We start from the raw sequence: 24,930 nt of genomic DNA on the forward strand, positions 1-24,930 counted from the left end.
GCTGAATTGTAACAGACGGGATTGTTTTTTCTTAACAAGTGTGGATGTCATTAACACAAAAGAAACTGGTGATGTTAATGACGTGAACCAAATCTCATTGGTTCGGACAAATAAAATCAACAAATAAGCAGAAGTCCAAATTGAAACCTTTTAATGACATTTACAGTAAGTTTAAAAATGTGTTAAATTAGAATAAATACAGAGTTCAGATACTGAAGCTTATCATATCAACAAAATGATGGTATATCACTTAGGGTAGCTGTAAAAAAACAAAACAAAAAAAAACCAATTAAGACAGATAAATTTGCATTGTCCTGCACTGTTGAGTTGTGGCATACATTTCCATTTTAAAGACAACATAAACAGATTTACAGAGCCTGCATTTGGGATTTTAAACCGTGGCACCATGCATTCCTACACAGCAATCATTTCTACAGCTGCCATTTATTTTAGAGGAACACGTCACTGAGAGTTTTTCATCATAAGCACCTGATAAAATACACTGGGATCAACATATCAAACATCACATGTACACAAAACTCTCACAGTAACTCAACAAGAGCTGAGGATGTTAGACACAGTGTGTCCATGTGTCAGTCTGAGATCCTTCTAACACTCTTGGATAATTCAAGGTGGCATATCTCCGACTTCGAGAGACATGTAATGTGCCTCTATGTACAGAAACGCTCTTAAAGTGAAATATTTTGCAGGACACACAGGAAAGTATTGATGCTGCTTTAGATGAACCAAATTCTGAAAAAAATGTTGCAAATTCCATGAAAGCGAAAAAACACACTCTGACTCACTTTGAGGATTAAACAAAAGTCTGATGACAGTACTGAAGAGATCACCAGCCTGCTCTCGGCCTCTGTGTGAATAATTGTGATTTTATTAAAAAAAAAAAAAAAAAAGAAAGATTAAGTTTGGAGTTACGCTGCTCTCCGTGGAGAGCCTCAGAGATGAGCTGCCGCTGTTCATCCTTCACAAGACAGCCTCGGCCCACTAGGTGACAGGTACGGAGGGCTTTGGCCTTTGCTGTGTGGAGAGTTGAAGGTCCGCTCTAACATGATCCACTACGTGCAAAAGGCTCACGGTTCCTGTGAAAACTCCGCCTGCTAGCGCTCTCTGCTGCGGAGAGACTCACGTTCTAGTTCGCATAACAGCAGAGGAGAGAGGGTCATCGTTCAACAAACTGCAGGTTGATGACTTTTTCGGGGACTAGAAGCGTCCGTGTCATGGGCTTCACAGAAATCCCTTCGGGGTCCGGCTTCACGTCGAACTCCACGAGGATCTGATGAGAGCGGAGACAGAGAAAGCAGACTGAGCACAGGGCTGGAGACTGAAATGAAACACATCAAGTGCTCATCACGTGCTGCAGTAATTGCTGGGTAGTGACTCTTAGCTGAAATCCCTGGATTAAGTAATCAAATTCATTCATTAGGAGCTGGATTTGCACAATGGCTTGAATCCCCTTCTTTTAGTTTCTTAGGTTCTTCCGAGAAAAAATGCAGCAAGAGGATTTGTCGCAAACACTGCAGTTTCTGCCAAAGTGCATTTAATCGTAAACAATTGAAATTACTGGTTACATAACTGAAATATCGTGCGTACATGCAGCATTACAGTGTCCTCATCCTCTCCTGATACATGTTTTATATTAAAATTGATTTTCAGGACTTGTGTTCTTTTTTCCATCAGTTTACCAGCTGATGAGCACTATTTGCCTGCAAATAAGTTGCAATCTTTCTGTGTAAAACTATTGACTCAGTCTGGATTAAGACCAGATTTGGGTCCTAATATTTTGAAAGCAAACTATCTGTCTTCACCAAAGACGATCAAATCCGGCCAACTCACCCTGGCAAGAGCAAGGTAGAGCTCCAGCTCAGCGATGCGGCGGCCTATGCAGCTGCGCTTTCCCACCCCAAAGGGCACAGAGGCGTACGGGTGATGAGTCTGGTCCTTGTTCACCCATCGTTGGGGCTGGAATTCATTCGGATTTGGAAACACCGCAGGATCCCGCGATGTTGCAAAGTGGCAAAGGGTAATCAAGGTCTGGATAGGAAGATTCAAGGAGATCAGCATTCATATTTAGCCCAGTGCGACAGATTTGAATCTAGTCTTTGCAGAGTGTTTTCAATAATTCCCTCATCACGCTCACATTTTTAGGGATGAGGTAGCCTCCAACCAGGACGTCTCTCTCTGTGATGACTCTGGCGTTGGCAGGAATAACAGGGTACAACCTGGAAAAGAAAAATGGAAGCAAACTTAGAGTCTGAAAACTAGACGTCTTCAGGAAACAAGCTGAAACCTTCTGAGTTATACCTCAGCACTTCTTTGACTGTGGCCTTCAGCAGAGGCATGCGGGCCACATCTGCTGCCAGAGGGATGCCTCGACCCCCCAGCACACTCAGCACCTCTTCTCGGAGCGAGGCCTGCACCTCGGGGTGGCGGGACAGCTCGTACAACGACCAGGACAGAGTGCTGGAGATCTGAAAAGCACACAGGAGGTCCATTAATCTGCAGGACCGACGGCAGAACGAGCTGAAGAAGAAGGCCACAGTGATCGCTCTTACTGTGTCGACTCCTGCCAGAAGCAGCTCCGTGACGTTGCTGTAGACGGTCTTCATGGGCAGCCCCGTCTGCGACAGGAAGTAGGTGAGGTAACGGCCCTCCACCTTCTCTCCACGGGCGACCTTCTCTGCTTCGGCCGTCAAACGCTGGTCAATGTGACCTTTGGCTGGAGGCACATTATTATGACAGTGAGCGTACAGTATGTGAGACACAGCAGAGACATCCTGAACTCCCTGCTGTCATTTTTAGAAGACTGAAATCATGTTATTCTTTTTAATAAGGAACGGAAACAAAGCATGAATTGCCCGTGATGATAAACTAACTTTACTCAGAAACCTGACATCTGTTTTTTAAATTTGGGGGAAAAACAACAGTTTGATCAGCGTGGCTGATGTTTGCTCGCTTCAGATGATCTTGTGTGTGCGTGAGGGTTAAGGACTTTAATCTCCTGCTTCCTGATCCAGTTTGCACCAGCGTGATTATTTTAAACACGTTCGATTTTGACGTCTCAGATCGGGATAAGACTTAATGTACCGTGAGAGCCGGCGGGACGATAACCCAGTGCTGAGTGGAAACCAGCAGCAGCCAATAAGAACGGAGAAGGAAAATAATTACATGAAGTGTGGGAAGACATACAGAATGTTCCGCCTCCATGTTTGTGTTGGTTCCACGTCGTAGTGCCAGCTTGAGTATAGACTGAAGCCTCCTTATACTGTCATCTAGAGTTGGCCCCTGCTCATACGTCTTTTTATATTTGTGCATTTTAATGGATATTTTTTGATTTTATCCTCCTGTTTTCTAATTTTCAAGAGCCCTTTCATAAAATAAACATTTTGCTACCACTTTCCACACCAGCGCCAAACTCAAACCACCCACCGAAGTCAAACATGTAGTCCCAGCACTGACAGAAGATGCTCCAGGGTTTAGGAAACAGCTGGTGCAACCAGCTTGGCATGGCCATGGTAAGTAGTGTCATTCCAAACATGGTGTTGATGGATTGGATGAAACGTTCTGTCTCTTCGGGAACAACCTGATCCAGGCAGCCAATTCTGGATTCAAACAACACTGAGGAAACGCCTGTCAGAAAAAAAAAGACAGACAGACAGAAGAAGGTAAATGAGGAGGTGAGAAAGACATGGCACTGAGCCTGACAGATAAAACCACTTCTGAGGCTTCTGAGCTGCTCCATCAGGAAAACAGGGCACAGGAAGAACATTACGGCTCATTTAAGAAGTAAAAATATAACCAGGGGGACCCGATCACAAATTAAAGGGATAGAAAACGGCTTTACGTCCCAGCTTCAAGTCAATAATATGACCATTTTGGCCATGGTAGAGTTAACATTTGAGACGTGTGACCACACAGTCACTGGACTGAAACTGTGTTTAGTCTGGGAAGATCTGGGAGAAGGAACATGAATGAATGTCGCTCTCTCTCAACAATAACTCCTGAGGAGCCTCCAGACAGGAAACACATTTCAATTTGTCACTCTGATGTGTGTATCCTCAATTCATTTGCTGTTACAAGTATGTTGTAGCAGTGTTCAGTAAGCAGCGGTTAGGGTGAGTCAGTGGGAAAACCACAAGGGAAAAGTGCAGGGACGGTAACACAGTACATTTACAGTACTTCACTTGAGTGGATAGATAGATAGATGCCTATCCAGTAATACATTAGTAACAATTACCCAAAATATAACAGATATACTGTATAACATTATAGAAATAGGTCATTTTGAGGACTTTTACTTGTTAATTAATAGTTGTGTATTGCAGAATTACTAATTAGACTTAATCAAGTAAAGGATCTGAACACTTTTCCACCCCTGCAAAGGTGATATAAAGGTCACTTGGAATTATTTGGGCATGTCAGGCTTTGACAGGCATGTGTGTTTAAAACGTCAGTGTGATCACATAATACTGCTTTCTGCATGTGGCTGGTCCTCATTACCAGTGTTTACACCGTGCGGTACAACATGCAGCGATGCGTGATGTTTCCACCCCTCAGCCTACGTGAAACCTTACCCTCGAGGCCGAAGCGATAGAACTCGCTGGCGATGTCGGTGACGAGGCCCTGGGAACCTCTGCGAAGGCGAAGTTTGGCAATGAGGTCACCGACCACGCTGTTCAGGGTCTTATCGTAAGCTTCGACTGCCTTCGGTCGCAGCATGTGCTTCCCCAGGAGACTTCTCACTGACTGCCACTCCTCCCCCTCGCTGGGAACACACACAGAGCAAAATGAACAAAGACGCATGTTAGTACAGCATCTGTGCACAAAGTTCAGCTGTACTGCGCCAACCGCTGCATTAAAAAGCTTTAAAGCACTTCACTCTGAATCAGCAAAGAACTTGAGGTAAATACATGTTTTAAAGTCTTGTGAGCCTGAGCGAGTGAGCTGAGAACAGCTGTCACCTTTGATTTGAACGAGCAGGTTGTGTCTTTATTTCCAGTTACTTTAACATTATTATCGTCACTTTTATTTGCATAAAGCAAGTCTAACCAATAAGAGTGAATTATGAGTCATTCAGGTCTACATTTAGTTTGACTTTGCCTTGTGATTTGGGGCTTCTGATAAGAACAAAGAGGATGAAGAAGAGGAAAGGTCTGAATGGTACTCACGACGTCAGGAGTCCATAGTGATGTCCTCTGAGCTTCCTGTAGTCCTTCCAGGAGGAGAGGTCAGAGCGCATGGGGTGCTGGCCCTCCTGCCTCAGGACCTGCTCAATGAGCGCCGGATCGGCCACGTGGACGGTCAGGATGGGGCCGAAGCTCGCCTTCCACATGGGCCCGTACCGCTGCACTCCTTCCAGCTGGGACATGAGAGAGAGGGCTGACCTTGTAAAAACCTGCAGGCTGTGAGATGATTGACATCACCTTTGGATGCACTCCGCTAGAGTTTGAAGAAATGAAGGCGCCCACAGGCTTTTCTGATCCGCTACCGATTACATCATTTTCACTGAATACACACATGTTGATGGGCACAGTTTGGCCGGCCAAGTCTCCTCGTCTGCTCGGCCACATGTTGATAACTGACGGCTAAATTAATTTACCTCACAGCACACATGCAGTCATAAACTCTTAGATACATTTCAAATCTTACAAATCAGTTGCTCAACAGAAACCTGCATCTTATTTCACCTCAAAAGGTGAATTTAGATGAAAGTCTCCCTCCAGTGAAAAATGTCTTTTGCTCATTGTCACTTCAGAATGATTTTAAGCGCAGAGTTTGACACTGAAAGGATCTTTTTCTCACAGTTAATCTGCTGTGGGGGGAAGTTCCTCTGTGCTCACCTTTAAGACAAGCAAGACATGTAATTTTGTGACATCACAACCAGCGTGGAGGCCAATCACGGTCCTGTATGTGACTTACACAAGTGAAGTCTCCTGTGCACACACTGTACACTGTGTAAAGTTCAGTGGACTTCTCACTGAAGTGGGACACGTCTTGTGTCCAGTGAAGGGACATTATTTGCATGTTTAGAGATTCTGGATTTTTCAGAGGGGCAGAGGGAGCTGCCTTGATGTGTTTTTGACAATTGATGCAGGAAACTGAACTTTGTTGAAAAAAACAGAACACAATTTATTAATAAAATAAAGTTTGAAATGTCTTAAAAGATGTCTGGAAGGAACCTTTAAGGCATTTCACAGTAATAATTTAAAATAATCATAAAAAAGTTATTGACCAACTCTCATTTTTACCTTTAATTATCGTCTACAGGCAGCCCATGGTGTTTTCAGAAAAGCATTCATTCCGTCTACTTTGAGCCTCCCATGCATCAATATTTCTTATCATTGTCCCCCATAATGCGGCCTGTCCTGCATGCATTTATATTAAATATGCAAGTATTGTAAATATTCATGTGTCCTGCAGTGTTTCGCCTCCTCTTTAACTCAATCGCTGTTGAACTTCATCTTACCTGTAACTCGTGCAGCCGTGCCAGCCCCCGTTTGGCGAACAAGTCCCAGGCGAAGCTGGCGACCGACGGTCCGGGCATGTCGTCCAGAGTCTTCACAGCCTCGGTCCCCTGCCACCTCTCAGCCCACCTCTCCATCCACTTGACCAGGGGGAAGGCGCTCCGGCCGGACACTCTGAGAGCCTGCTGCAGCATCCTTCTCACAAAGATCATGAAGCGGTGGCCGGACGCGGCTCTCCTGGAGGTCGGTGCTCATTTTCATTTCCCGGACCGGAGGCCGTATTTATAACGCGCGACCTGCTCCTCGAACCCGCGGAGATAAAGCTGTAAATTTTATTATTTTGGGCCAATCGTGAGGTGTAAAGGCAGCGCAGGCCCCGCCCCGCCTGGACGGGACTGTGAAGGCGTGAGGCGAGAGGAAGGTGTGTCCAATCAGAGGGCTGAGCTCAGACCATCCCAGGCGCGGCACACGTGGAGGTCCTGGATAAATAATACATGACTTCTCTCCAACTGCTCGGGCTTATCCCCCCACCCCAGCGGCCGTCAGCCACCCCTGATAATGCAGCAGACTATCTCCAGCGGTCACGCACTTGTGGAAATGGTGTCTTGTGTGCTTAGAAAATCAGTGAAGGTCAGTGTTTTTATAGATCCAGCATATATAGGCCAGCACCAATAGTTCAGTCAATAGGCAGAAAATGCCACAAATTACGGAAATTACACATTCCTATCACACCTACACATGCAGAGGTTTGCAGAGGGTCTGAATTAACGGAGACATTTGAACGTTATTAGGTGCTGAACATGAGAAATGGGGCGGGCGCAGCTGTGGCTTTTTCAGACCGGGTTGCGCTTTGTTTACCCAGATATGATCATTCTTTTGCTGACACTGTAAGTTTCCCAGCGAGGGAGAAAATCCTGACCTGATTCCGTTTGGTGGAATTTGTCCCAAGCTCCATGTGTGCGGACGGTGAAGTAACAACCCCGCGGCTGTACTCTGAATCTGCTCTGACATTTACTCCAGTGTTTCGTTTGCTGCCCCCAGAAATCTCAGATCGCCCACTTTCAGAGAAACAGAGTGATGAAGGTCCTCTGCACCCTGTGAGTTACAGATCAGCGCTCACTTAGCACTATGGTGCTTTTGGACATGTTCAGTGTTTGCAGGATGAGCCTCTTGAGATGCATCCTCAGAGGATGAAATAGGACAAAATCACTGTTACGACATTCACTCATGATCCTGAAAGTAAATATTAGAAGCAGCTTGAATAAGAAAATGGCTTGTTTTGATTAACATAAAAAAGAGGTTATGGGTTTCATGCCTGAATGTGATAATGAAAGCGCCTCACTGCACATAACTGAAAGTATATTTTAGGATCTTTTGGCTCTGTGCTCTGTGCCAAGAAGCATATACTAAAACATTCCTGTTGGTTTTATGTAGACCAGAACTCTGTTTTGTCTGTCATATTTGAGCGTAATCCCTCTGAAATGTATGATTAATAATCATCCCGCAAATACCAGTCCTTAACCACGTGAAATCATAAGTCATGACCACAGTAAGTTACGATAAATACCACTTATACCAATCCGCAGCCTACAATCCTATATGTGCAGATACTATAAATGTGTGCAGCCTGAAGGAGAAAGCAATATGGGTTGGCGCCTGAAAATGAGCCCAGCAGCCTACAAAAGGTCATTCGAAAAAATGACACGTTAGCTTTTTTTCTTTGTACTCATGACGATGTGCAGAATAACAGCAGACCAGCGTATTATTTAGTAGGAGTACCTGGTAGATTTACTACAGTCCCACGGGCCTGTCGCCCTGTGATGTTCCACATTCTGAACAGACAATGTGGAGTTCTGCTGAGTCAAACAGCGATTAAAAGACATTTATTCTGCAGAAGTTCTTCTCATTGATGCTGATTTTATGGGTCACTACTGACCTGTTACACGACGTTTTGATTCTTAGCATCTAGTTGGTGTTACAGGATCTCGTGCAGAACACTTAGACCGTGATTTGGGGATGTGGTCCTTATTTTCTGGGCCAATCTCATGTGTCGGCATTCTGCAAAGGTCAAGTAACGTGAGTGTGATCTATTTGGCTGTGGGCTGGAGCAGAATTCAATTCCCTCAGTATGACCTGCTACTGCTTGTGTGGACTTGATGCGATGAAATCGAAATGTCATGAACTAAATTTAGTCCAATAAAAGGAAAAATGAACAGTCCAGTGAAGTGATTCTGGCCTGGTTATGTAGAGATTTGCACAGACATCCCATTTCTACTTTATCGTGATAGTAACAACTGGAGAGAGACAGGAAATGCAGGAGGGGGGGGTGACATGCAATAAAGGGCCGGATGGAACTGAACCCAGGCTGCTGCGGTTAGGACGCAGCCATGATAAATGGTGTCCGCTCTACACTGTGATGCACTGGGGCGCTTACACACAGACACACTGATGTGCAGTAACAGCCTAAGTAATACCCACCATGATCATGCTGTATCTGCACTCATCTTCACGGGTTCTTCTCATGGGTTTTTATTTGGTTTACATAACGATCACAGACACAGAAGTCGACGGAGATGGATCGATGCAAACCCTTGACAGCAGGTTCACCTGTATCGAGTGACTTCTGTTTCAGAAGACACCAAACAAACCGTGACATTATGACGTATGAGGATAAAAGTGCAACATGGAGCAAAGATCAAACCCGGTCTGTCAGAAAATGTCGATGCACGGGACTTGAACACGAGACTTCCACGAGATTATCTTCAAGGGTGAAGGAGGACAGTGACCTCTGAAATTTACATGAACACACAAACAACTTTCAAACGAGGTCACTGGTGTCTTGACGAGTCCCAGTCTGAAACGACACAATGCAAACAACTCAAACCGAAGATTTGATAGTGCCATTGATTTTATTGACATCTGTCTGATCAGTACTGCATGTAAGTCTCTGCAATGAACATGTAGAGTGTTTTAGCATTTCCCTCATCTTGTCACTGATGCACATATCGTCACATTTTTCCTCTGGCATGGTGGCACAGCTGCTCATCCTTAGCTTCTTGTTGAGCTCGCTGGTAATTTAAGACCTCACAAGAAGCTGACATCAATTAAACTCGCCACAAAACCAGACGTTTGTAATTAATCTTGCCTTGCCTGAGTAATGGGGGATTAATATTGATTATGAGAAACATAATATGAAATCCTATGAAAGAATGGCGTCTTTGTGCCGTTGAGTCGGGCAAACTGATGTGGCTCAGTTATAGATCGTGCTATAGAGCGCAGCAGGGACAGCCTGAGACGTACCCACTATTTCTCCTTACTGTATTGGCCCGGTGCCCAGAGGGAAGGCTGCTGTACTCCTAGACTAGTGTGTTAAAGTTCATGGCTGCCGCCTGCCTCTCTGGGTGGTATCAGAAGAGTGTGTATGTGCACAGAGGTGCAGATGGGTGAGTACATGTCTAGTGGTTGAGTTAGCTGTTTTGCCTCATTCAGCAGCCCCCCTCCCCCGCCTTCTCTGCTGTGTATGGTGTTTGAATGGTTTCATACATGGTCACCCATATAAGCATTAAATCAGCGGTCCTCAGTCTTCAACACCACCAGCCCCCATGCTGCACACATTGTGTCTATGGATGGGTTGTAAACTGGAGGTTATTTAACTTTCTTATTTATATGAAAATGGAGAATTTTTTCATATATCGGGTTGCCAGCTCCGCCAAACGTAGCCTCGACTTTGAGCTTGCCATTTAAACTGTTTCTTCAGGTTCAGGTCACTTTATTTGTACCTGAGGTTAGAATTGAATGACAGTTGACATTAGAACGCCAGAGCGCGCAGTATTTATTGAGCAAATTTCACTTTGTTTGGTCATCAATTTCAAATATCTGTTCATAACGTTCAGCTAAATAGTTCTGTTAGTCGATTACTCTTAGCTGTCAACTGTGTAACAGTTACACTATTCCAGCTGTTTATCCGTTAGTTTTAGCCATCTCTTTCAAGTGTCCATAAGTATTTCATCTTTGCTTATTCACAACTTTTCATGCACTTTCAATTCCAACACGTGGTGTTAATGTGTTACAACTAACACACACGGGTGGACACTTTACTGGCTGCTTATCTGATTTTTCTCCCTAACACAAACACTCCTTATGGGGACAAAACACAAGTCCCCGTAAAGTAAATGATTACATTTTAGGGTGAAGACTGGGGTTAAGCTTAGATTCAGGTTATGGTTTGAGTAAGTCTCCAGGAAATCAATGTAAGTCTGTGTAATGTCCCTAAAAAATGATGGAAACATGACTGCGTATGTGCGTGTGTGTGTGTGCGTGTGTGTGGATGGATTTTAAGTCTTTGGCTGAGTTGATGGGGCTTTCCCCTGACAACAGTAGAAGTATCCTCTTGGTAAGTACCCTCTGGAATCACAACACTAAGTACTCACTCGAAAGATACGATTCCAGTGACTGAGCCTCTCTGTTTTAGGTGAGAGTCCTCTGCTATTCATATTTATACACACATGTTGTTCCCATTTGTGTGAATCATTTTTTAGCTTGCTCCTCATTGTGTTTGAAAAATGTTCACTGTTCAGGATATAACAATCAGGATGTGTTTATGATGCTTCAGACACACAATGTTACATGTATAACACTGAAGAGTCGAGGTGTGCACAGAGTTATGAGCAACGTTCACCAAATGGCCAACAGCTTTTAGTGAACACACAGGATATGAGGATGTGGTAATGAAGAATAAAAATAGAGCAATAAAATTACCGAATAATGATTTTTATTGCCGTACATGCTGTAATTGATTAAGACTGTGCAGTTTTTTAAGACACTTTAATGTCATAAATATAAAATTGGTGATTAAGGTGTGATAAAGGGCATCTGTTAGATTATGAGCACATATGGACGCCAGATGTGCTCCGTCATATATGAGAAAGACTTTTTCATCCTGGCTGTATATGACGTACGTCCACCACAGTGACAGCATGTAATAATGAACTGTCTTTGGTCCTGAGAAGTATGCAACAGGCGCAGACTGACGGGATATGATGATTGATTATACAGAAAATTGAACTCTCTGCGCCACAGAGTCATCAGGAGCTCTGCAGAGCTCTTTTGTAGGAGTTTGATGATATCCATCACATCACATCTGATTGATAAAGGTTTTATGATGAGCGGCTGTCCTCCACATCCTGCCCAATAATTGAGTGTATGTCTTGTTTACATTTTGCAGATGTACTCCTGCCAGAACTAGTTGATCTTAATACTGTTACATAACCCTGCTCACATCCTTTATCTCTGCTGTTTCTTTCTTGATTATTAGCTTTGGATGTGTTTCCTCTGAAGCTTGTTTTTGACTAATTTGATCAGCACTATATGAAAACACAAGTAGATACTTGTGTTGTAGTTAAAGTAACTCTTACATCAATGGATGCTGTAATTGTTTTTGTTAACTTATCTCGCTCCAATGTTACACAGCAGTTTCCATTCTCCTAACCATTATTTTCAAAGGAGGAGGTAGCAGCTACAGGCCAAAACTCTTCCTTACACCCCAAAATATGAGAAACTGTCAGGTGAAGAAACAACACTGATGATTTTGTTATTTGTATAATGGCAATAAAAATGTGGGACGATAAATGAGCTAACATGTTAGCCTGACAGCGGGAGGGGTGAACCAAAACCCTTTGAGAATGTGGAAAATCACTTGTCAGATGAGAAGATCAATACTAGCCTCAACGTGCCAGTCTTCTCATCTAACTCTGGTCTAGAAAACCAGTAACTGTACTTTCTAAACTGAGATGTTCCTTTAAGATGAATTCATTGCGGGTATTTAATATGCAAAGCAGCTATTACTGAAAGGTGCCAATTAGCTCTGCAGAAGTCTGATCCTGGACCGAGCGGGTGGAAAAACCAAACGGCATCACCGACCTACCGTGCTGTTAGCATGGCAAGGACAACAGTGAAGAAACCTGCAGCAGGACACATGAAGGAGGGATCCGTCTCGAGCTGTGGGAGTGCTTGAACCAGGCGTGAGGCAGACACTGCTACAAACTCAGAAACCCTTTTGTCCATTATCAAAGGGACAAAGTGCAGATGCAGCCTAACAGACACTTGGAGCTGTGTCATAATTTGGACATCTGATGCAAGCTGACTTAAATAATGAAGCAGTCATGATGTTATGAGCAGCAGGTGTGAAGCGTTAGAGGCTGAGAGGTGCAGCTGCTCTCCACTTTAAAATAGTGTCCGTCAGCCGCGAAGCCTGCTCTGAAACGTTTGGACACGTCACATTTCCTAATATTTATCACTTACATGTGATGCTGGGACAAACATGGACGTGCAGGAAAGATAGCTGTGTTGTTTCTGTATTTCGTACGACCATGGTGACAATCATTTATACCCAAATAGTTCAAGTTGTTTTCTGAGAGTCGTGTTGGTCATCTGTCTGTAAAAGAGGTGTTTTCAGAAGGAGAATTTGTAGTTTGATGTCCAGATTTCCAGATTTCCACAGAATCTGCTTCAATACAAACTGTTAAAACATGAAACTTGGGGCCACAAAACGAAAGTATCGTTAGAAACGGAGCAAAGAAACGCACTACAAATATTACCGTCTCAAGTCTGCCTACAATGAAACGAGTCGCTCCTTCACGCTGGAGGTTTGAACTTCACTGTGCAGAATGATTTTCCGCGCAGAGTTTGACCAAAAAAAAAAAAAAGTGTGGAAAAAAGAGACAAAAGACAAAATTATGGGGTGGAACTGGTGAGCCGACAGACTCTGATGATGGTTTCAGGTGGAGGAATGATTGAAGGAGAGTTACAGGCTCAGTGGGATTTTTATTTCCTTTGAATAGTCACTGGCAGTCATGCAGTGTGGGGGTGCACACAGGACAACTGGGAGACATTTGAGACAAAGGACCATTTTCAAGATTAGTTTGAAAACTCAGGTCAGTTCGAGGTTTCTCATCAGCCCAGACCTGAGAGTCCTGAGTGAGGAAGGACTTGATGCTAGCGTGCAGGATGGCAGATTTGCGGTGACGTGGTTGTGTTGAACTTCAACATTATTGTTTCCGCTGTGGGAAGAAGCGAGCCAGGATTTTCTGTGCAAGTACGGCAGCTCAGATGGGTTTAGGCTGAGCTCGAGGTGGCGGGCAGACATCCAGCTGCAGATGTCAGCCAGGCAGCAGAGATGCACGCCTCAACCTGAGCGTCAGGAAGGAAGAGAGAGGCAGAGCGGAGTGCCAGTGACTTGGCAAGAAGTAGGACATGTTGTGCGATGTAATTACGAACGTGGAAAGAAGATCAGATCAGAGACCTTCTTCATGATAAATGATGAGGTCAGTTGGACACAGAAACAATGAGTGCACACATCCAGAGATCGTCTCGTCTGCTTGTGCTGGAGTCTGGTGGTTGATGGTATTAAAGGCTGTGAAAGACGCTGGGAGGATGAAGATGAAGCAGTACAAAGGAAGAGTTCAACACGAGCTGAGGGTTAGATGAGGAGATCCACATCACTCTCACATGAGTACAGTCAATGGACAGCTGCAGCCAGCGGCAGAGGACTTGAAATGTGGACATGTAGCCTGGCTCTGTCCAGAGGGGAAAAAATCAGCTGACCAGCACCTCTAAATCTCCTTAATTACTATGTTAACTTTAACTTTTAACTAACTATGTTGTCTTTATAAAAACCAAAGCTTTAAAACAAGTTGTGTTTTTACGGCGTGGTTATGTGTCAGACTGTTCCTTGGTTGGAGGATTTTTTAGTTTGGTGTTTCACCTCTTTCCAAAATTGGCGCTAAGCTAAGCTAACCGGCTGCTGGCTGCTGCTTCATAATTACCATTCAGACATCAGATTGGGATCAATCTTCTCCTCTGACTCATGGCATGGACACAAATATTTCTGAAAAAGTCAAACTGCACTGATTTAACTGTGTGTAGAAATCATTTGCACTCGGTTTGCTCTGATGAAAGGTGACAATGAAATCAGTACCTGAAGTTTTGACCCATTACAGTGGACAGCTGCCTCTGTAAACACTTTCAGACGGGGATTAACCTTTGACCTCAATAACTGATGTCCAGATGCAACAAATTCTTGGGCTATGAAGAAAAGGCAACATCCATGTTGCTTTCCTCGTGTTGCCAAGTGTTAATCATTAAGTTTCTGTCTTTGGTTCCCCTGCAGCGCATTTAATTGAGCTCTTGTTTGATGACCTGATGGTACTAAAATGTTAAATGATGTTCTTTGGCGAACTCAGGCAGCTTTGTCTCCACGTGGCAATAATAAGCCATAAGAGAACGGCGGCTCCTCGAAAACATCACAGGTTTGATGGACTAGAGCGGTTAACATTTTCACACCATAAAAAATCCAGTATTCATCAAACCATATGTGGACTTGAGGAAATGAGTCAGAGATTAGAGCTTAAAGGTTCATTCAGGACCTCGGAAAAAAGCAGTTTGGCAAATAACTCTCAGCGTAATGTCCATTTATTTTTGTTTTTTTCAGATGTGGCTGAAAGCTTCTGAAGCACGTGGACCTTGTGTTACGAGTCAGAGGCCAGACTTTTCAGTAACCTGCACACCACTGTGTGATGAACAATATTACAATCCCTCAGGCAAAAATGAAATATACGCAATATGAATACTTGATGATGTGCCATGAAGCAAACAGATCAGGCTTCTTGCTCTCTTTCAGACCATTTCTCAACTCATGATTAATGCTGTGCAGTAAACACTCACCTCCACATCTCCATGATCAAAGTGTAGATTGAACACTTTGTTGAGCTATCCAAGAACAGGACATTCAATTTATTTAAGAATAAATTATTGCACGTGCATCCTGTGAATCTGCTTTTCATGTACCGCAGAGACTGCTTCACGGTTAAAAGCTGCAACTATTTCATCATAACCTGGTGCCGTTTGTCACAGGTCTGAGCAAATACTGCTGTGTGAGAGTGGGCATGCATTTTACATGTTCATCATCTGTTCGCAGATGGACTTTAGCCCACAAGCACATGGTAAATACGTACATTTTGTACTGTATACTTAAGAATATCAAGAGCAGGGGAAAATGAAACACGCTGTCAGACGGCTGCCTGATCACAGCTGCTGTTTCAAGATCAGTTTGCTATGAAGGCTGGAAGTAATCTTTATATTCATATCAGTGGAGAGAATAAAAAGGTTTTATGATTAGGAAGAAGTACTGTCAAATCCAGCACAATTATACCAATGACCTCAGCCACGGATACAGAAGTTCAGTGTTTTCTGATACAACTGAGTGCTTCAGTGACTCTCTGTGATCGTCTAGTTTTCCAGTGTCTGGCTTTCTATCTCTGAGGCATGTGCTGTCCTGTTCTTAATCACCCCCTGCAGCAGCACCATCTCCAGACTCCTGACAGACAACAACACCAACCTGTAATACACGACTAAAATCATGGAATGAGCACAGAAAACCACTGTTTCTGCAACAGACTCCTTTGATTTGGACTTCACAAAGATCCTCAGCAGACACGTCTGGTAGCTGAAGACAATATAATGGGTCTCTTCTGGAGATCATATGACACGTAGGAGCAACAGCAGTTATGGTAAAATTGTGGTTTTGAATGAATATAAGAATTGTAAATTACGTTAGAGAGACGTACGGGTAATCTGAAGGTCTTCAAGCATAGGTATTAATTAAACCCGCTTCATATGTTTTTGGCCAAACACAGTTAAATCATCAGATAGAAATGTTTGTCACACTGTGGCTCTGCCTCATGGTGGAGGATTAGAAAAGATGGCTGATAACTGTGCTGCTCAGCGCTCATTAAAACCTCAACTCCTCTTCAGATCGAGTCAAGAAGATGGACTGAAATGAAAAAGAGCCATTCTGGGTTTTTCCAACTAAAAATAACTAATAATGTACAAAGAACCAAACCCAACACTGACTTTTTGTTTTACTACAAGAATTTAAAGTTTTACAGGCAAAAGCAACAAGAATATCATTAAAAAAATCATTTTTACAAAAGCAATGCAGGGCACTTCACAAGTCTACTCTGAGCAGAGATCCTTTAAAGATTTACTTCCCTTCTGCTGTTTTTTTGTGAGCCGAGGAAGGAAATACTTAAATGATTTGAAAAACTCAAACACAAATCCTTAAATCGGGTAATGATGTAAATGTTTGTCCATTAATACCGCAGAAACCGTTCATGTGCTGCAGGAACCAGCCACAGCCTCCAGCTCCACGGAGCAGCACCACCCTCCACATGACCGCACACATGACAGCATAAGACCATCGTTTCTGTTCATCGCACGTCCCAACTGTCTGCTCTTAGTTTGAATCCTCAATCCTCCGGAAGACTGCGAGGAAATTCTTCCCTCCATTTCTCTGGACCTTCTTTCCTTCCTCTGTGCAGGTGCCCAGTCGATTTATAATGACATCACCCACCTGTCACACAAACACAATCACGTAGTCACCCAAACCTTCATCTGCGACAGTCTTTTCATTCATCAGCGTAGTGTTTATTATTGTTCTCAATGTATGTTAACCGTGAAAAAAGAAAAAGAAAAAAGTAAACTAAGCTGAATTTCTTTAGTACCTCAAGGTCAGTTTACGCTCTTAGTCTTTCATTAATGTCAACATGACTAACTTTCTAAAGGAATAGGACAATATACTTATTTATTTTCTGAGGGATTGAGAAGAAGATCGTTACCACTCTCATGTCTGTAGCTCCTGCTAGCAGCTGGTGAACTTCGCTTAGCCAGACCAGTTACCAAGCAGCCAGCAGAGACTGCAGGAAGTTACTGGATCCAGGTGAGAAACAGTGAGCTTCAGAGGTGCTGGTCGGCAGGGTTTGCTTCCTTTGGACAGAGCCAAGCTAGCTGTTTCCAGCCGTTTTGCTAAGCTAAGTTAGCGGGCTGCTGGTCGTAGCTTCATGCTTACAGGTATGACAGTGGCATCAGTCTTCTCATCTAACTCTCAGCAAGAAAGTGAATAAACTCGAATAAGCTTAACTTTTCCTTCAAAAGAAGCTGCAGAAACACAGTCTGTCTGTGTCGGCTGTACCTTGACTGGTGTGATTTCAAGGTTAACAATGGGGCTCAAATGTTTCCATGTCAGAGTAACAGGAGACTTTTCTGTTCTTCCCATTTTTCCTACGTTGTGTGAATGCAGCATAAGCTCAGTGCATCAGCTGCTGGCTGCAGCTTCATATTTAGCATCCTGACATCAGAGCCATATTCATTTTTTTACTCTGAGAAAGTGTCTATCCCAAAATGAACTACTGCTTTAAAGAATCATGACTTTGACCTCTTTTGCTCTAACACCGATGAAGAGCAAAAGTTGTTGTCATGACCTGCAAACACAGGGATGAACAGCTGCACGCCAACATACCAGTTCTTCATCAGGGACACGTGAAAACAGGGGATGTTCAGTGAAGTGCTTCACCATCCAGACGTGTACCTCCTCCACATCTGTCATGGTATACACCAAACCCTGACATGACCAGACAAACACGGGGAGGTTATTAACACAGTTCTGGGAAAAATAAGTTGGCAAAGCTTCACAGGTGGTGAAACACAGATCCATTTATCAATCATGAAGTAAACCTGCGGCATTTATCTGAGAAAGATTTTTTTTCTTTTTCAATCAATGTTTCAGAGTTAAGTGAAGAGCAGCAGTAACAACGTCAGGGTCTGGAACGCTCCCTCCTAAAAAGATAAAAATAACCTACAGACAGCACAGAGGTTAACCACCTATGTGACTGCAGTTTACTTTGGAGGCTGGACAGATAACGTTTCAGATAAGGATTTCTTAGAAAACGAAGCAGTGGCACAGATTTCCACACCAGTGCACGTCTGCACATACAGGCTGTGTTTCAGGGAAGGCAGGATGAGGGGCCGTGTGCCTGTTGTCAGCACAGATTCATGTGACACACCTGGTTACTCTTTCAGGTGGAGGCCGATTCAAAAGATTCTCTAAGAAACAATAGACTCGAGTTCATTTTGGTATGAAACTGCCTCTTAAAAGAGGATTTTCTAGACAGTCTCTCTGCCCACCAGCACAGTTATGGCTGAGTGCCAATGCTGAAGGCCCTTGTAAAGCTTACACTTACACACACACACACACACACACACACACACACACACACACACACACACACGAATGCATCAATGCACACAGCAGAGGAAAAAAGATAAAGCCAAATTTAGACACAAGCCCTCCATTGTTCCCAACAACCTCCATCAGCGCTCGCTCCCTGTTCAAGTGTCCCACTGCTGCTCTGACAGCTCTGACAGGCAGAAGCAGGGTGTGTGCAGACGTCCACCAGCTGCAGGCCACACCGGTTGCTCAATTTTATTTCAGTGAATTCATGGATTTCTGCACACTGCAATCAATTGATAAAACGATGAGGAGAGTGCCAATTTGTTGTGTAACGAATAGCTGTTTTTTTATTATTAAGCGTATGAATGCAATGCAGTTCTCCTCAGTGCTGTTGGGGTGGTGGCAAAGGCTGGTGATACTATACATATATATATAGATTTTTGTCAACAAATCCCATTGAAAGCCCAAAACCAACAATAAATTCATCCTGATAACAAAGTTTTGTCTGTTAGTCCCCAAACAAATGGACACTATTCACCTCTGTTGTAATGTTTTCTAAAAACTACAGTGCCCAGCTGTTTTTAGGAAATCATTTAACCATTAACTGATTAAACTTCAGTGTGTGAGATGTCAGAAACCTTCTCAGAGCTCCATGTAAAACCTTCACATTTCTTATTTTGTCCATTTTACAATAATTTATACGTATATCCTCATATGTGAGAAGTGGAAATCAGTGACTGGAATTTTTTGCTTGATAAAATCATTAGAGAACATACTTTATTAATCACAACACATTATTAGACTTATGCACATACCCCGACTCTCAGCGTGTAGGCATACTCTGCCAGCAGCGTGGGACTAATGATCCTCCATTTGTGCTTGGTCTTCTTAAAGTGAGGGTCGGGGAAAAGGAAGAACATCTTACTGAGCTGAAAGAGACACAGAAAAGGGTCAGAAATAGTAAAATAAGCTGAGAGTTTAAAAAAAAAAAGCTCTTTTAAACTCTAGTCATTACTTGGTGTCATTCCAACACAAACTTTCTATTTTTGTCTGCTTTAATACTACGGTTCGAAAATGTTCAAATGTCATCACGTAAATGTGGCCCCCATTATATTTTGTGGTTGGTTTTTTAGGACCGCAGATTGCAAAACTGGAATTTCCCTCCGTGATTTTTTTTCTTCTTCTTTCCACGTCTCTGTATTTGACAAGCGCACAAGTGAAGGCTCCATTGATACAAGTCTGGCTGATAAATTAAAAACCATTCCAGTAACTTTTTTTAGTTAAAATAAATAATGTCAGGTATAGACAGAAAGATGTGGGGATAATCACTGGGGACTGCTGCCGCCTCAGGGGCCGCTTGAGTGCTGATGAAGGCGGAAAAACCTTAACACATTGAATCACTTTTGGGTTACAAAACATACTAAGAACAGGAGGAGGAAAAAAAAGAAGAGTATTTCAGGTCTTTGGAATATGCTGTTTCCACACTTCAAACACATCATGCATGTGAGAAGGACTGGGACTAGATTTTGAGAACTGGTCTGGGTGGTCGTTTGAGCCTCCGCGTTGAAAATCTGGGCAGCGACGACAGTTCGGTCCTAATCATGAGGGAGGAAGACAACTGCTGCTACAGCAAGCTGCAGCTGGAGAAATGAGAAATGTCCATCTCTGGTAAGAGAACACGAGAGCAGAGGTGCAGTTTACCAACGAGGTGAAGGGAGTGCCGACGTCTGCAAAATAAAGCAGCTTCATGCAAAACCAAGCCAAACCTGCAGCCCCTCAGGCTGCATAAATAATATTTAAATCATTAAAAAAAAAAATTAAAACAGTACAAGTGTTTTCACATGAAACCTCTGTATAATCTGCATCCATTAGTGTAAGAGTGTGGCAGCACTCTGCTGTGTTCACGTCTTAATTATACTCACTCAGGGCATTTGAGGTGAAGTCTCTTATCCAGGGTACCCAAATTAACCCTGGTACACTAAGCCCACTGTGTAATCTAATGCGAGTTTCAACAAGTCATAGATTACTGCAGCAAACTGGAACGAATAAATGGCGTCTTGGGCTGCTCTATGCTCAGCTGATGTGATGCCTTGCGTGTCAGTCAATGACCCCATTGTTGTGAAATCCTGGATTTTATTGAGCAATCCGTATAAATTAATTCAGTCCATATGTTAAACATGAGGAAAGGAATTTAAGTCGGAAATGTTTGGCCCGCGTATCCTTATTACCTCAGCAGTGCCAGGACAGACTGGCAGCTTTAATCTAAGGTTACGCAGACCCGGTCGGATGAGCTGTTAGAACTGCAGGCCTTTTGCAAATGAGCTCCGATTCCTGTCTCGTCTGTGTTATTTCTACATATCGTGTCAGTCCACCCAGTCCAGAGTCACCACCCTGCGTTTGTACGCGTCTGCCAAACAGTCAAGTTTTAGTTTACATCCAGATGAGTCCAGGCTCATGTATCATGATTTTAATAAAAGGCCTATTTTTTCCAGTCAGAAACATGGTGTCTTGACTCAGAGACTGTTTTTACAGAGCACAGAGGACGGACAGAGAGCTTCATCACATGGTGCAACGACAATCACCTGAAGCTCAATATCAGCAGAACCAATGAGCTTGTGGTCGACTACAAGGCTTCAGACATGGACGTTGCTGCAAATAAGCTAAAAATTGGTGGATGCTTCACACACATCTTCAAGTCGGCAGCACAGTTTGAAGGTGGACCACCATACAGTATCTGAAATACGGTCACAGTTTGTTTTGTTCCTGTGTTGTGGTGTTGAATAATGACCAGAAAAGTGTTTTTGCTGAACATTATGATGTCACAGTGAAGCTGACCTTTGACCTTTTGGATATAAAATATCATCACTTGAAGCTATGGCCAAAAATGACTTGTGTGTGGTCACAGTGACCTTTGACCTTTGACCACCAAAATCTGATCAGTTCATCCTCGAGTCCAAGTGAACATTTGGGGCAAATTTGAAGAAGGTCCCTCGAGGCTTTTCTGAGAGCGCGTTCATGAGAGCACGAGGACAAATGGACAGAAGATGGACTGACAAACTGAAAACTCCATGCCTCCGGCCACAGCTGCCGCCGGCATGGAGGCGTAAAAATGGACCTTCAGTTGAACGTAGACGTGCAGATGTAGTTTGTACAGATGTGCTGGTACAGCCTCAGTTGTGGCTGGTAAGAGGCCATTATGACTGCGCTGTGGTCCAACAGTTAACAGTTTCCTCACAAAAACTGTCGACAGCAAAGTCTTTGGATTGCTCACAGTAATGATGCTGGCTACACGAACCAGTGTGTGTCCTGCATCAGACCTTCTTATCACGTACTTAAAGCAAATACATTTACCTCTCTGATAAATGAAGAAGCACTCTGGTACTATACAGAAATAGTGACGATGCAGAAACGTGAAAAACGTCCTCTGCCTGTGCCAAGTGGAACAAATTTTACGGCAGACCAAATATATTTCAATGAAAATGTGAAGGTTTCCTCCAAAACAAAATGTCCAAAATTTCCACCCTCAGTGAAAAACATCAGCTCTGACAGGATCTCTGATTTTGTGAGGTGAGTTTTTTTATATGTGAAGCAGAGGTTGTGACGTTTATTGAGTTATTTCTCAATCAAATTGTGGGAATGTTTGAAAATTGAAAGTCAGTTAAAAAGAATTAGAGAGAACTCATATTTAAGGAGCTCTGAGGCACCAAAGCAAACAGACGACTTTAGAAATATCTAAATCATACATGTTTAATAACTTAATTGAAGCTGTATTCACACACAGACGGGCTGAAAATAATGCACCTGAACAGGCTCGTTTTATGATGGAAAGAGCAGAGGCTGGCTACACTGTGAGGAAGACAAAACTTCCTGCAGTGACTCCTTATGAATGAGTGAATTAAGCATGTCAGCCCCAGCATCTGACAGAGAGCAAGAAACACTCACTCACACACACACACACACACACACACACACACACACACACACGCTAACCTACCTGTCCTTTAGAAAAGAAGTTGGGGAGGTACTTCATTGCATTGCTGCGAAGGCAGGCGATGTTCTGGTAGCTTCCTGGTTCTGAGGCCCGCAGTGACTGGATACGATCCCGAACATAATCAGATACCTTGACTCGGATCTCCAGGCCCAGGATGAGCGTGTCTGGGAAGAGTGGAGATAACTCCACTGTGGGTGAAACATAAAGACAGGAGCAGAGACACGAGGTCAGTGGGGAGCAGACTGACCTGTGAGACATGCTGGTGGTCAGATCGGTGACAGAACAGACCTAAAAGCCCCCCGTATCCACATCCAATGTCTGCAAACTCAACTCGGGGGGTCTCTTTCTCAGAGGGGCTGCTGCCAGTGAAGAAATGTGGATACAGCTCAGACCAGTCCATCTCCTCCGGACACACAGGACTGAGGAGAAAGAGGAGGTGTTCAATGGAGCTACTTTATCACGAGGAAACATGAACATAGCTGACAGTGATTTGGTGAATTGCTGTATAACTGGGACCAGTTTCTGCTCGCTGTCAGCACCCACTTTGTATTAGACTGAAGCGGAAATATCAGTCAACTCCTAACCGACTAAAAACTAAACTTCTCACGTTGCCACACACCACCATAGGTAAGTGAGCAGCGGACTCTCGTCTTCTTCTACGTTTACAGGTGCTAACGTTAGCAGGTTGAACTCGGACACATGGACCTCACTCACTAATCAAACGTGTGGTAAGCCATCGGGTTTGAATGGGCTCGCTGTCTGTAGTAACGCTTCTGCGGCATAGACGAAGTCATGGTGGACTGACACAAAGACGAAATACTCCCTCAAACATTCAGCCTGTCGCGTAATTATTGGATAAACTCAGGTAGCCACTTCTGGAAGTCGACTCCCTGACAGTCACGTTAGTTTCTGGTTAGTTTATCAACGTTTGGGAGTCGCGGCGTTTTTACGTCATCAACCAGCGCCTGCGCGGTTGCCAGGTTTGTTAAAAGTGTGCAATTTACACACCAGAACTAAAACACCACAAAGCTGCTGGCAGTACCAAAGCAATATAGCGCAAATTTAAACTATTATAGCTACATTCCTACATTTAAGTTTGACTAAAGCAGCAAATGTAGCTACTCAAAGTATAAAAAAATAAAAGTGTGCCACGAACTATGCGGGCACAAATGCTCATCCTCGTTATATCATCAGTTGGATTGTTATTAAAGATGCAGGGAGACAAAGTCATATCTACTGGTGACTTCTTATGAGTTGTGATTTATTCAGTAGTTATTTTATGTTCTCAGATTGTTTAATTCGAGGAGTAGTTGGGGCCTCAAGAGGTGAATTATATAATATTTCATTTTAAGGAAAGCATGGCTGGAGAACAGCCTGAAAAATAAACCTAAATGTAATAGCAGAATTTATTCATTTTCCTTGTTTCTTTCTCATAATCATCTTGCGAACCAAATTTTACTTGATATATTGTTATGCAGTTTTATTGATAAGGTGCAACTTTTGTCAGCAAATATTTGCCATGTAAAAGCTGACTCTGCTTAGTAAAATCAGATAAAAGTAGGCCTAGTGGAAAAAGTACGCATCTGCCTCTTTAATCAGCACAAGTATAACATGCAAGAAAATGGAAATAGTCAAGTAAGATACAAACACGTGTAGTTAAGAAGAGTGTTTTAATAAATAAACACTGATGCTGTGTAACGGCTTTGTAAACACTGTGGTGTTTGCATCATTTTAGCCGAGAGTCCACATATTATATTGAATTGATGCAGTTATGTTTTATTATTTAATGTGTTATAGGAGAGTCTGTGCAGAGAGTTGTGCTGTGTGTTTTACTATTTTGCTGTTGATAAGTAAAGTGATCCCAATGGAAGCTTCAGCCCAGCCGCAGTTAAACATGAAGAATGCAGTTATTTTTTGCAACAGGGAATATAGCAAAAAAGGTTTTTATGCTTTCTGAAGCCAAACTTCAAAGCTTCATTCATTTGTTGAGCTCTCTGCAGGATGAAACTCCACCTCATGATTTTTAGTGTCCAAGCAGCCACACAGCCAGTGCTAATTTTCTCTGTGCCGTCTATTAAATGGAAACACTGCAGATCCCTCTGGGTGTCCTCTGAGTCAGCTCTGATATCCTTCTCAGCTCACTCTGTCGAGAACGTGGTGACACATTATAGTTCCCTGCTGGTGGAAGGTTTTATTAGAGACTTGTTCATGTCCATGCATGCACAGCAGACTGCCTGCTGTATCTCCTTGTCCCGCAGTTATGAGATTTATACATTTTTTGAGGTACAGTTTTGTGAATATACTGTAGAATAAGAGGATGTGAATGGATTTTCAATCAGGCATTTTCCAGATTTTTAAATTTCTTTCTTTATTTGGTAGTTGACAGAGAGGAGAGA

General features: G+C 43.2%; 2 protein-coding genes across 2 annotated transcripts; both read right to left on the bottom strand.

Annotated features, from left to right (window-relative positions):
• Positions 1 to 234: 234 nt before the first annotated feature.
• On the bottom strand, positions 235 to 6,691 carry cyp27b1 (cytochrome P450, family 27, subfamily B, polypeptide 1). Its single transcript, XM_076748495.1, has 9 exons — positions 6,482 to 6,691; positions 5,184 to 5,374; positions 4,590 to 4,780; positions 3,445 to 3,645; positions 2,571 to 2,734; positions 2,320 to 2,486; positions 2,156 to 2,237; positions 1,852 to 2,049; positions 235 to 1,291 (listed from the first exon to the last, which is right to left on the bottom strand). Exons 1-9 carry the CDS (start codon positions 6,689 to 6,691, stop codon positions 1,178 to 1,180), a joined length of 1,518 nt encoding a protein of 505 aa, XP_076604610.1. The 3' UTR covers positions 235 to 1,177.
• Positions 6,692 to 16,385: 9,694 nt separating this feature from the next.
• Positions 16,386 to 23,482, bottom strand: mettl1 (methyltransferase 1, tRNA methylguanosine). The gene is made up of 6 exons (XM_076748736.1): positions 23,249 to 23,482; positions 22,823 to 22,953; positions 22,538 to 22,722; positions 19,359 to 19,472; positions 17,833 to 17,934; positions 16,386 to 16,887 (listed from the first exon to the last, which is right to left on the bottom strand). Exons 1-6 carry the CDS (start codon positions 23,326 to 23,328, stop codon positions 16,771 to 16,773), a joined length of 729 nt encoding a protein of 242 aa, XP_076604851.1. The 5' UTR covers positions 23,329 to 23,482; the 3' UTR covers positions 16,386 to 16,770.
• Between the last annotated feature and the right edge of the window lie 1,448 nt (positions 23,483 to 24,930).

The sequence above is a fragment of the Chaetodon auriga genome, chromosome 2, assembly GCF_051107435.1.
Source record: "Chaetodon auriga isolate fChaAug3 chromosome 2, fChaAug3.hap1, whole genome shotgun sequence".
NCBI classification, from domain to species: Eukaryota; Metazoa; Chordata; class Actinopteri; order Chaetodontiformes; family Chaetodontidae; genus Chaetodon; species Chaetodon auriga.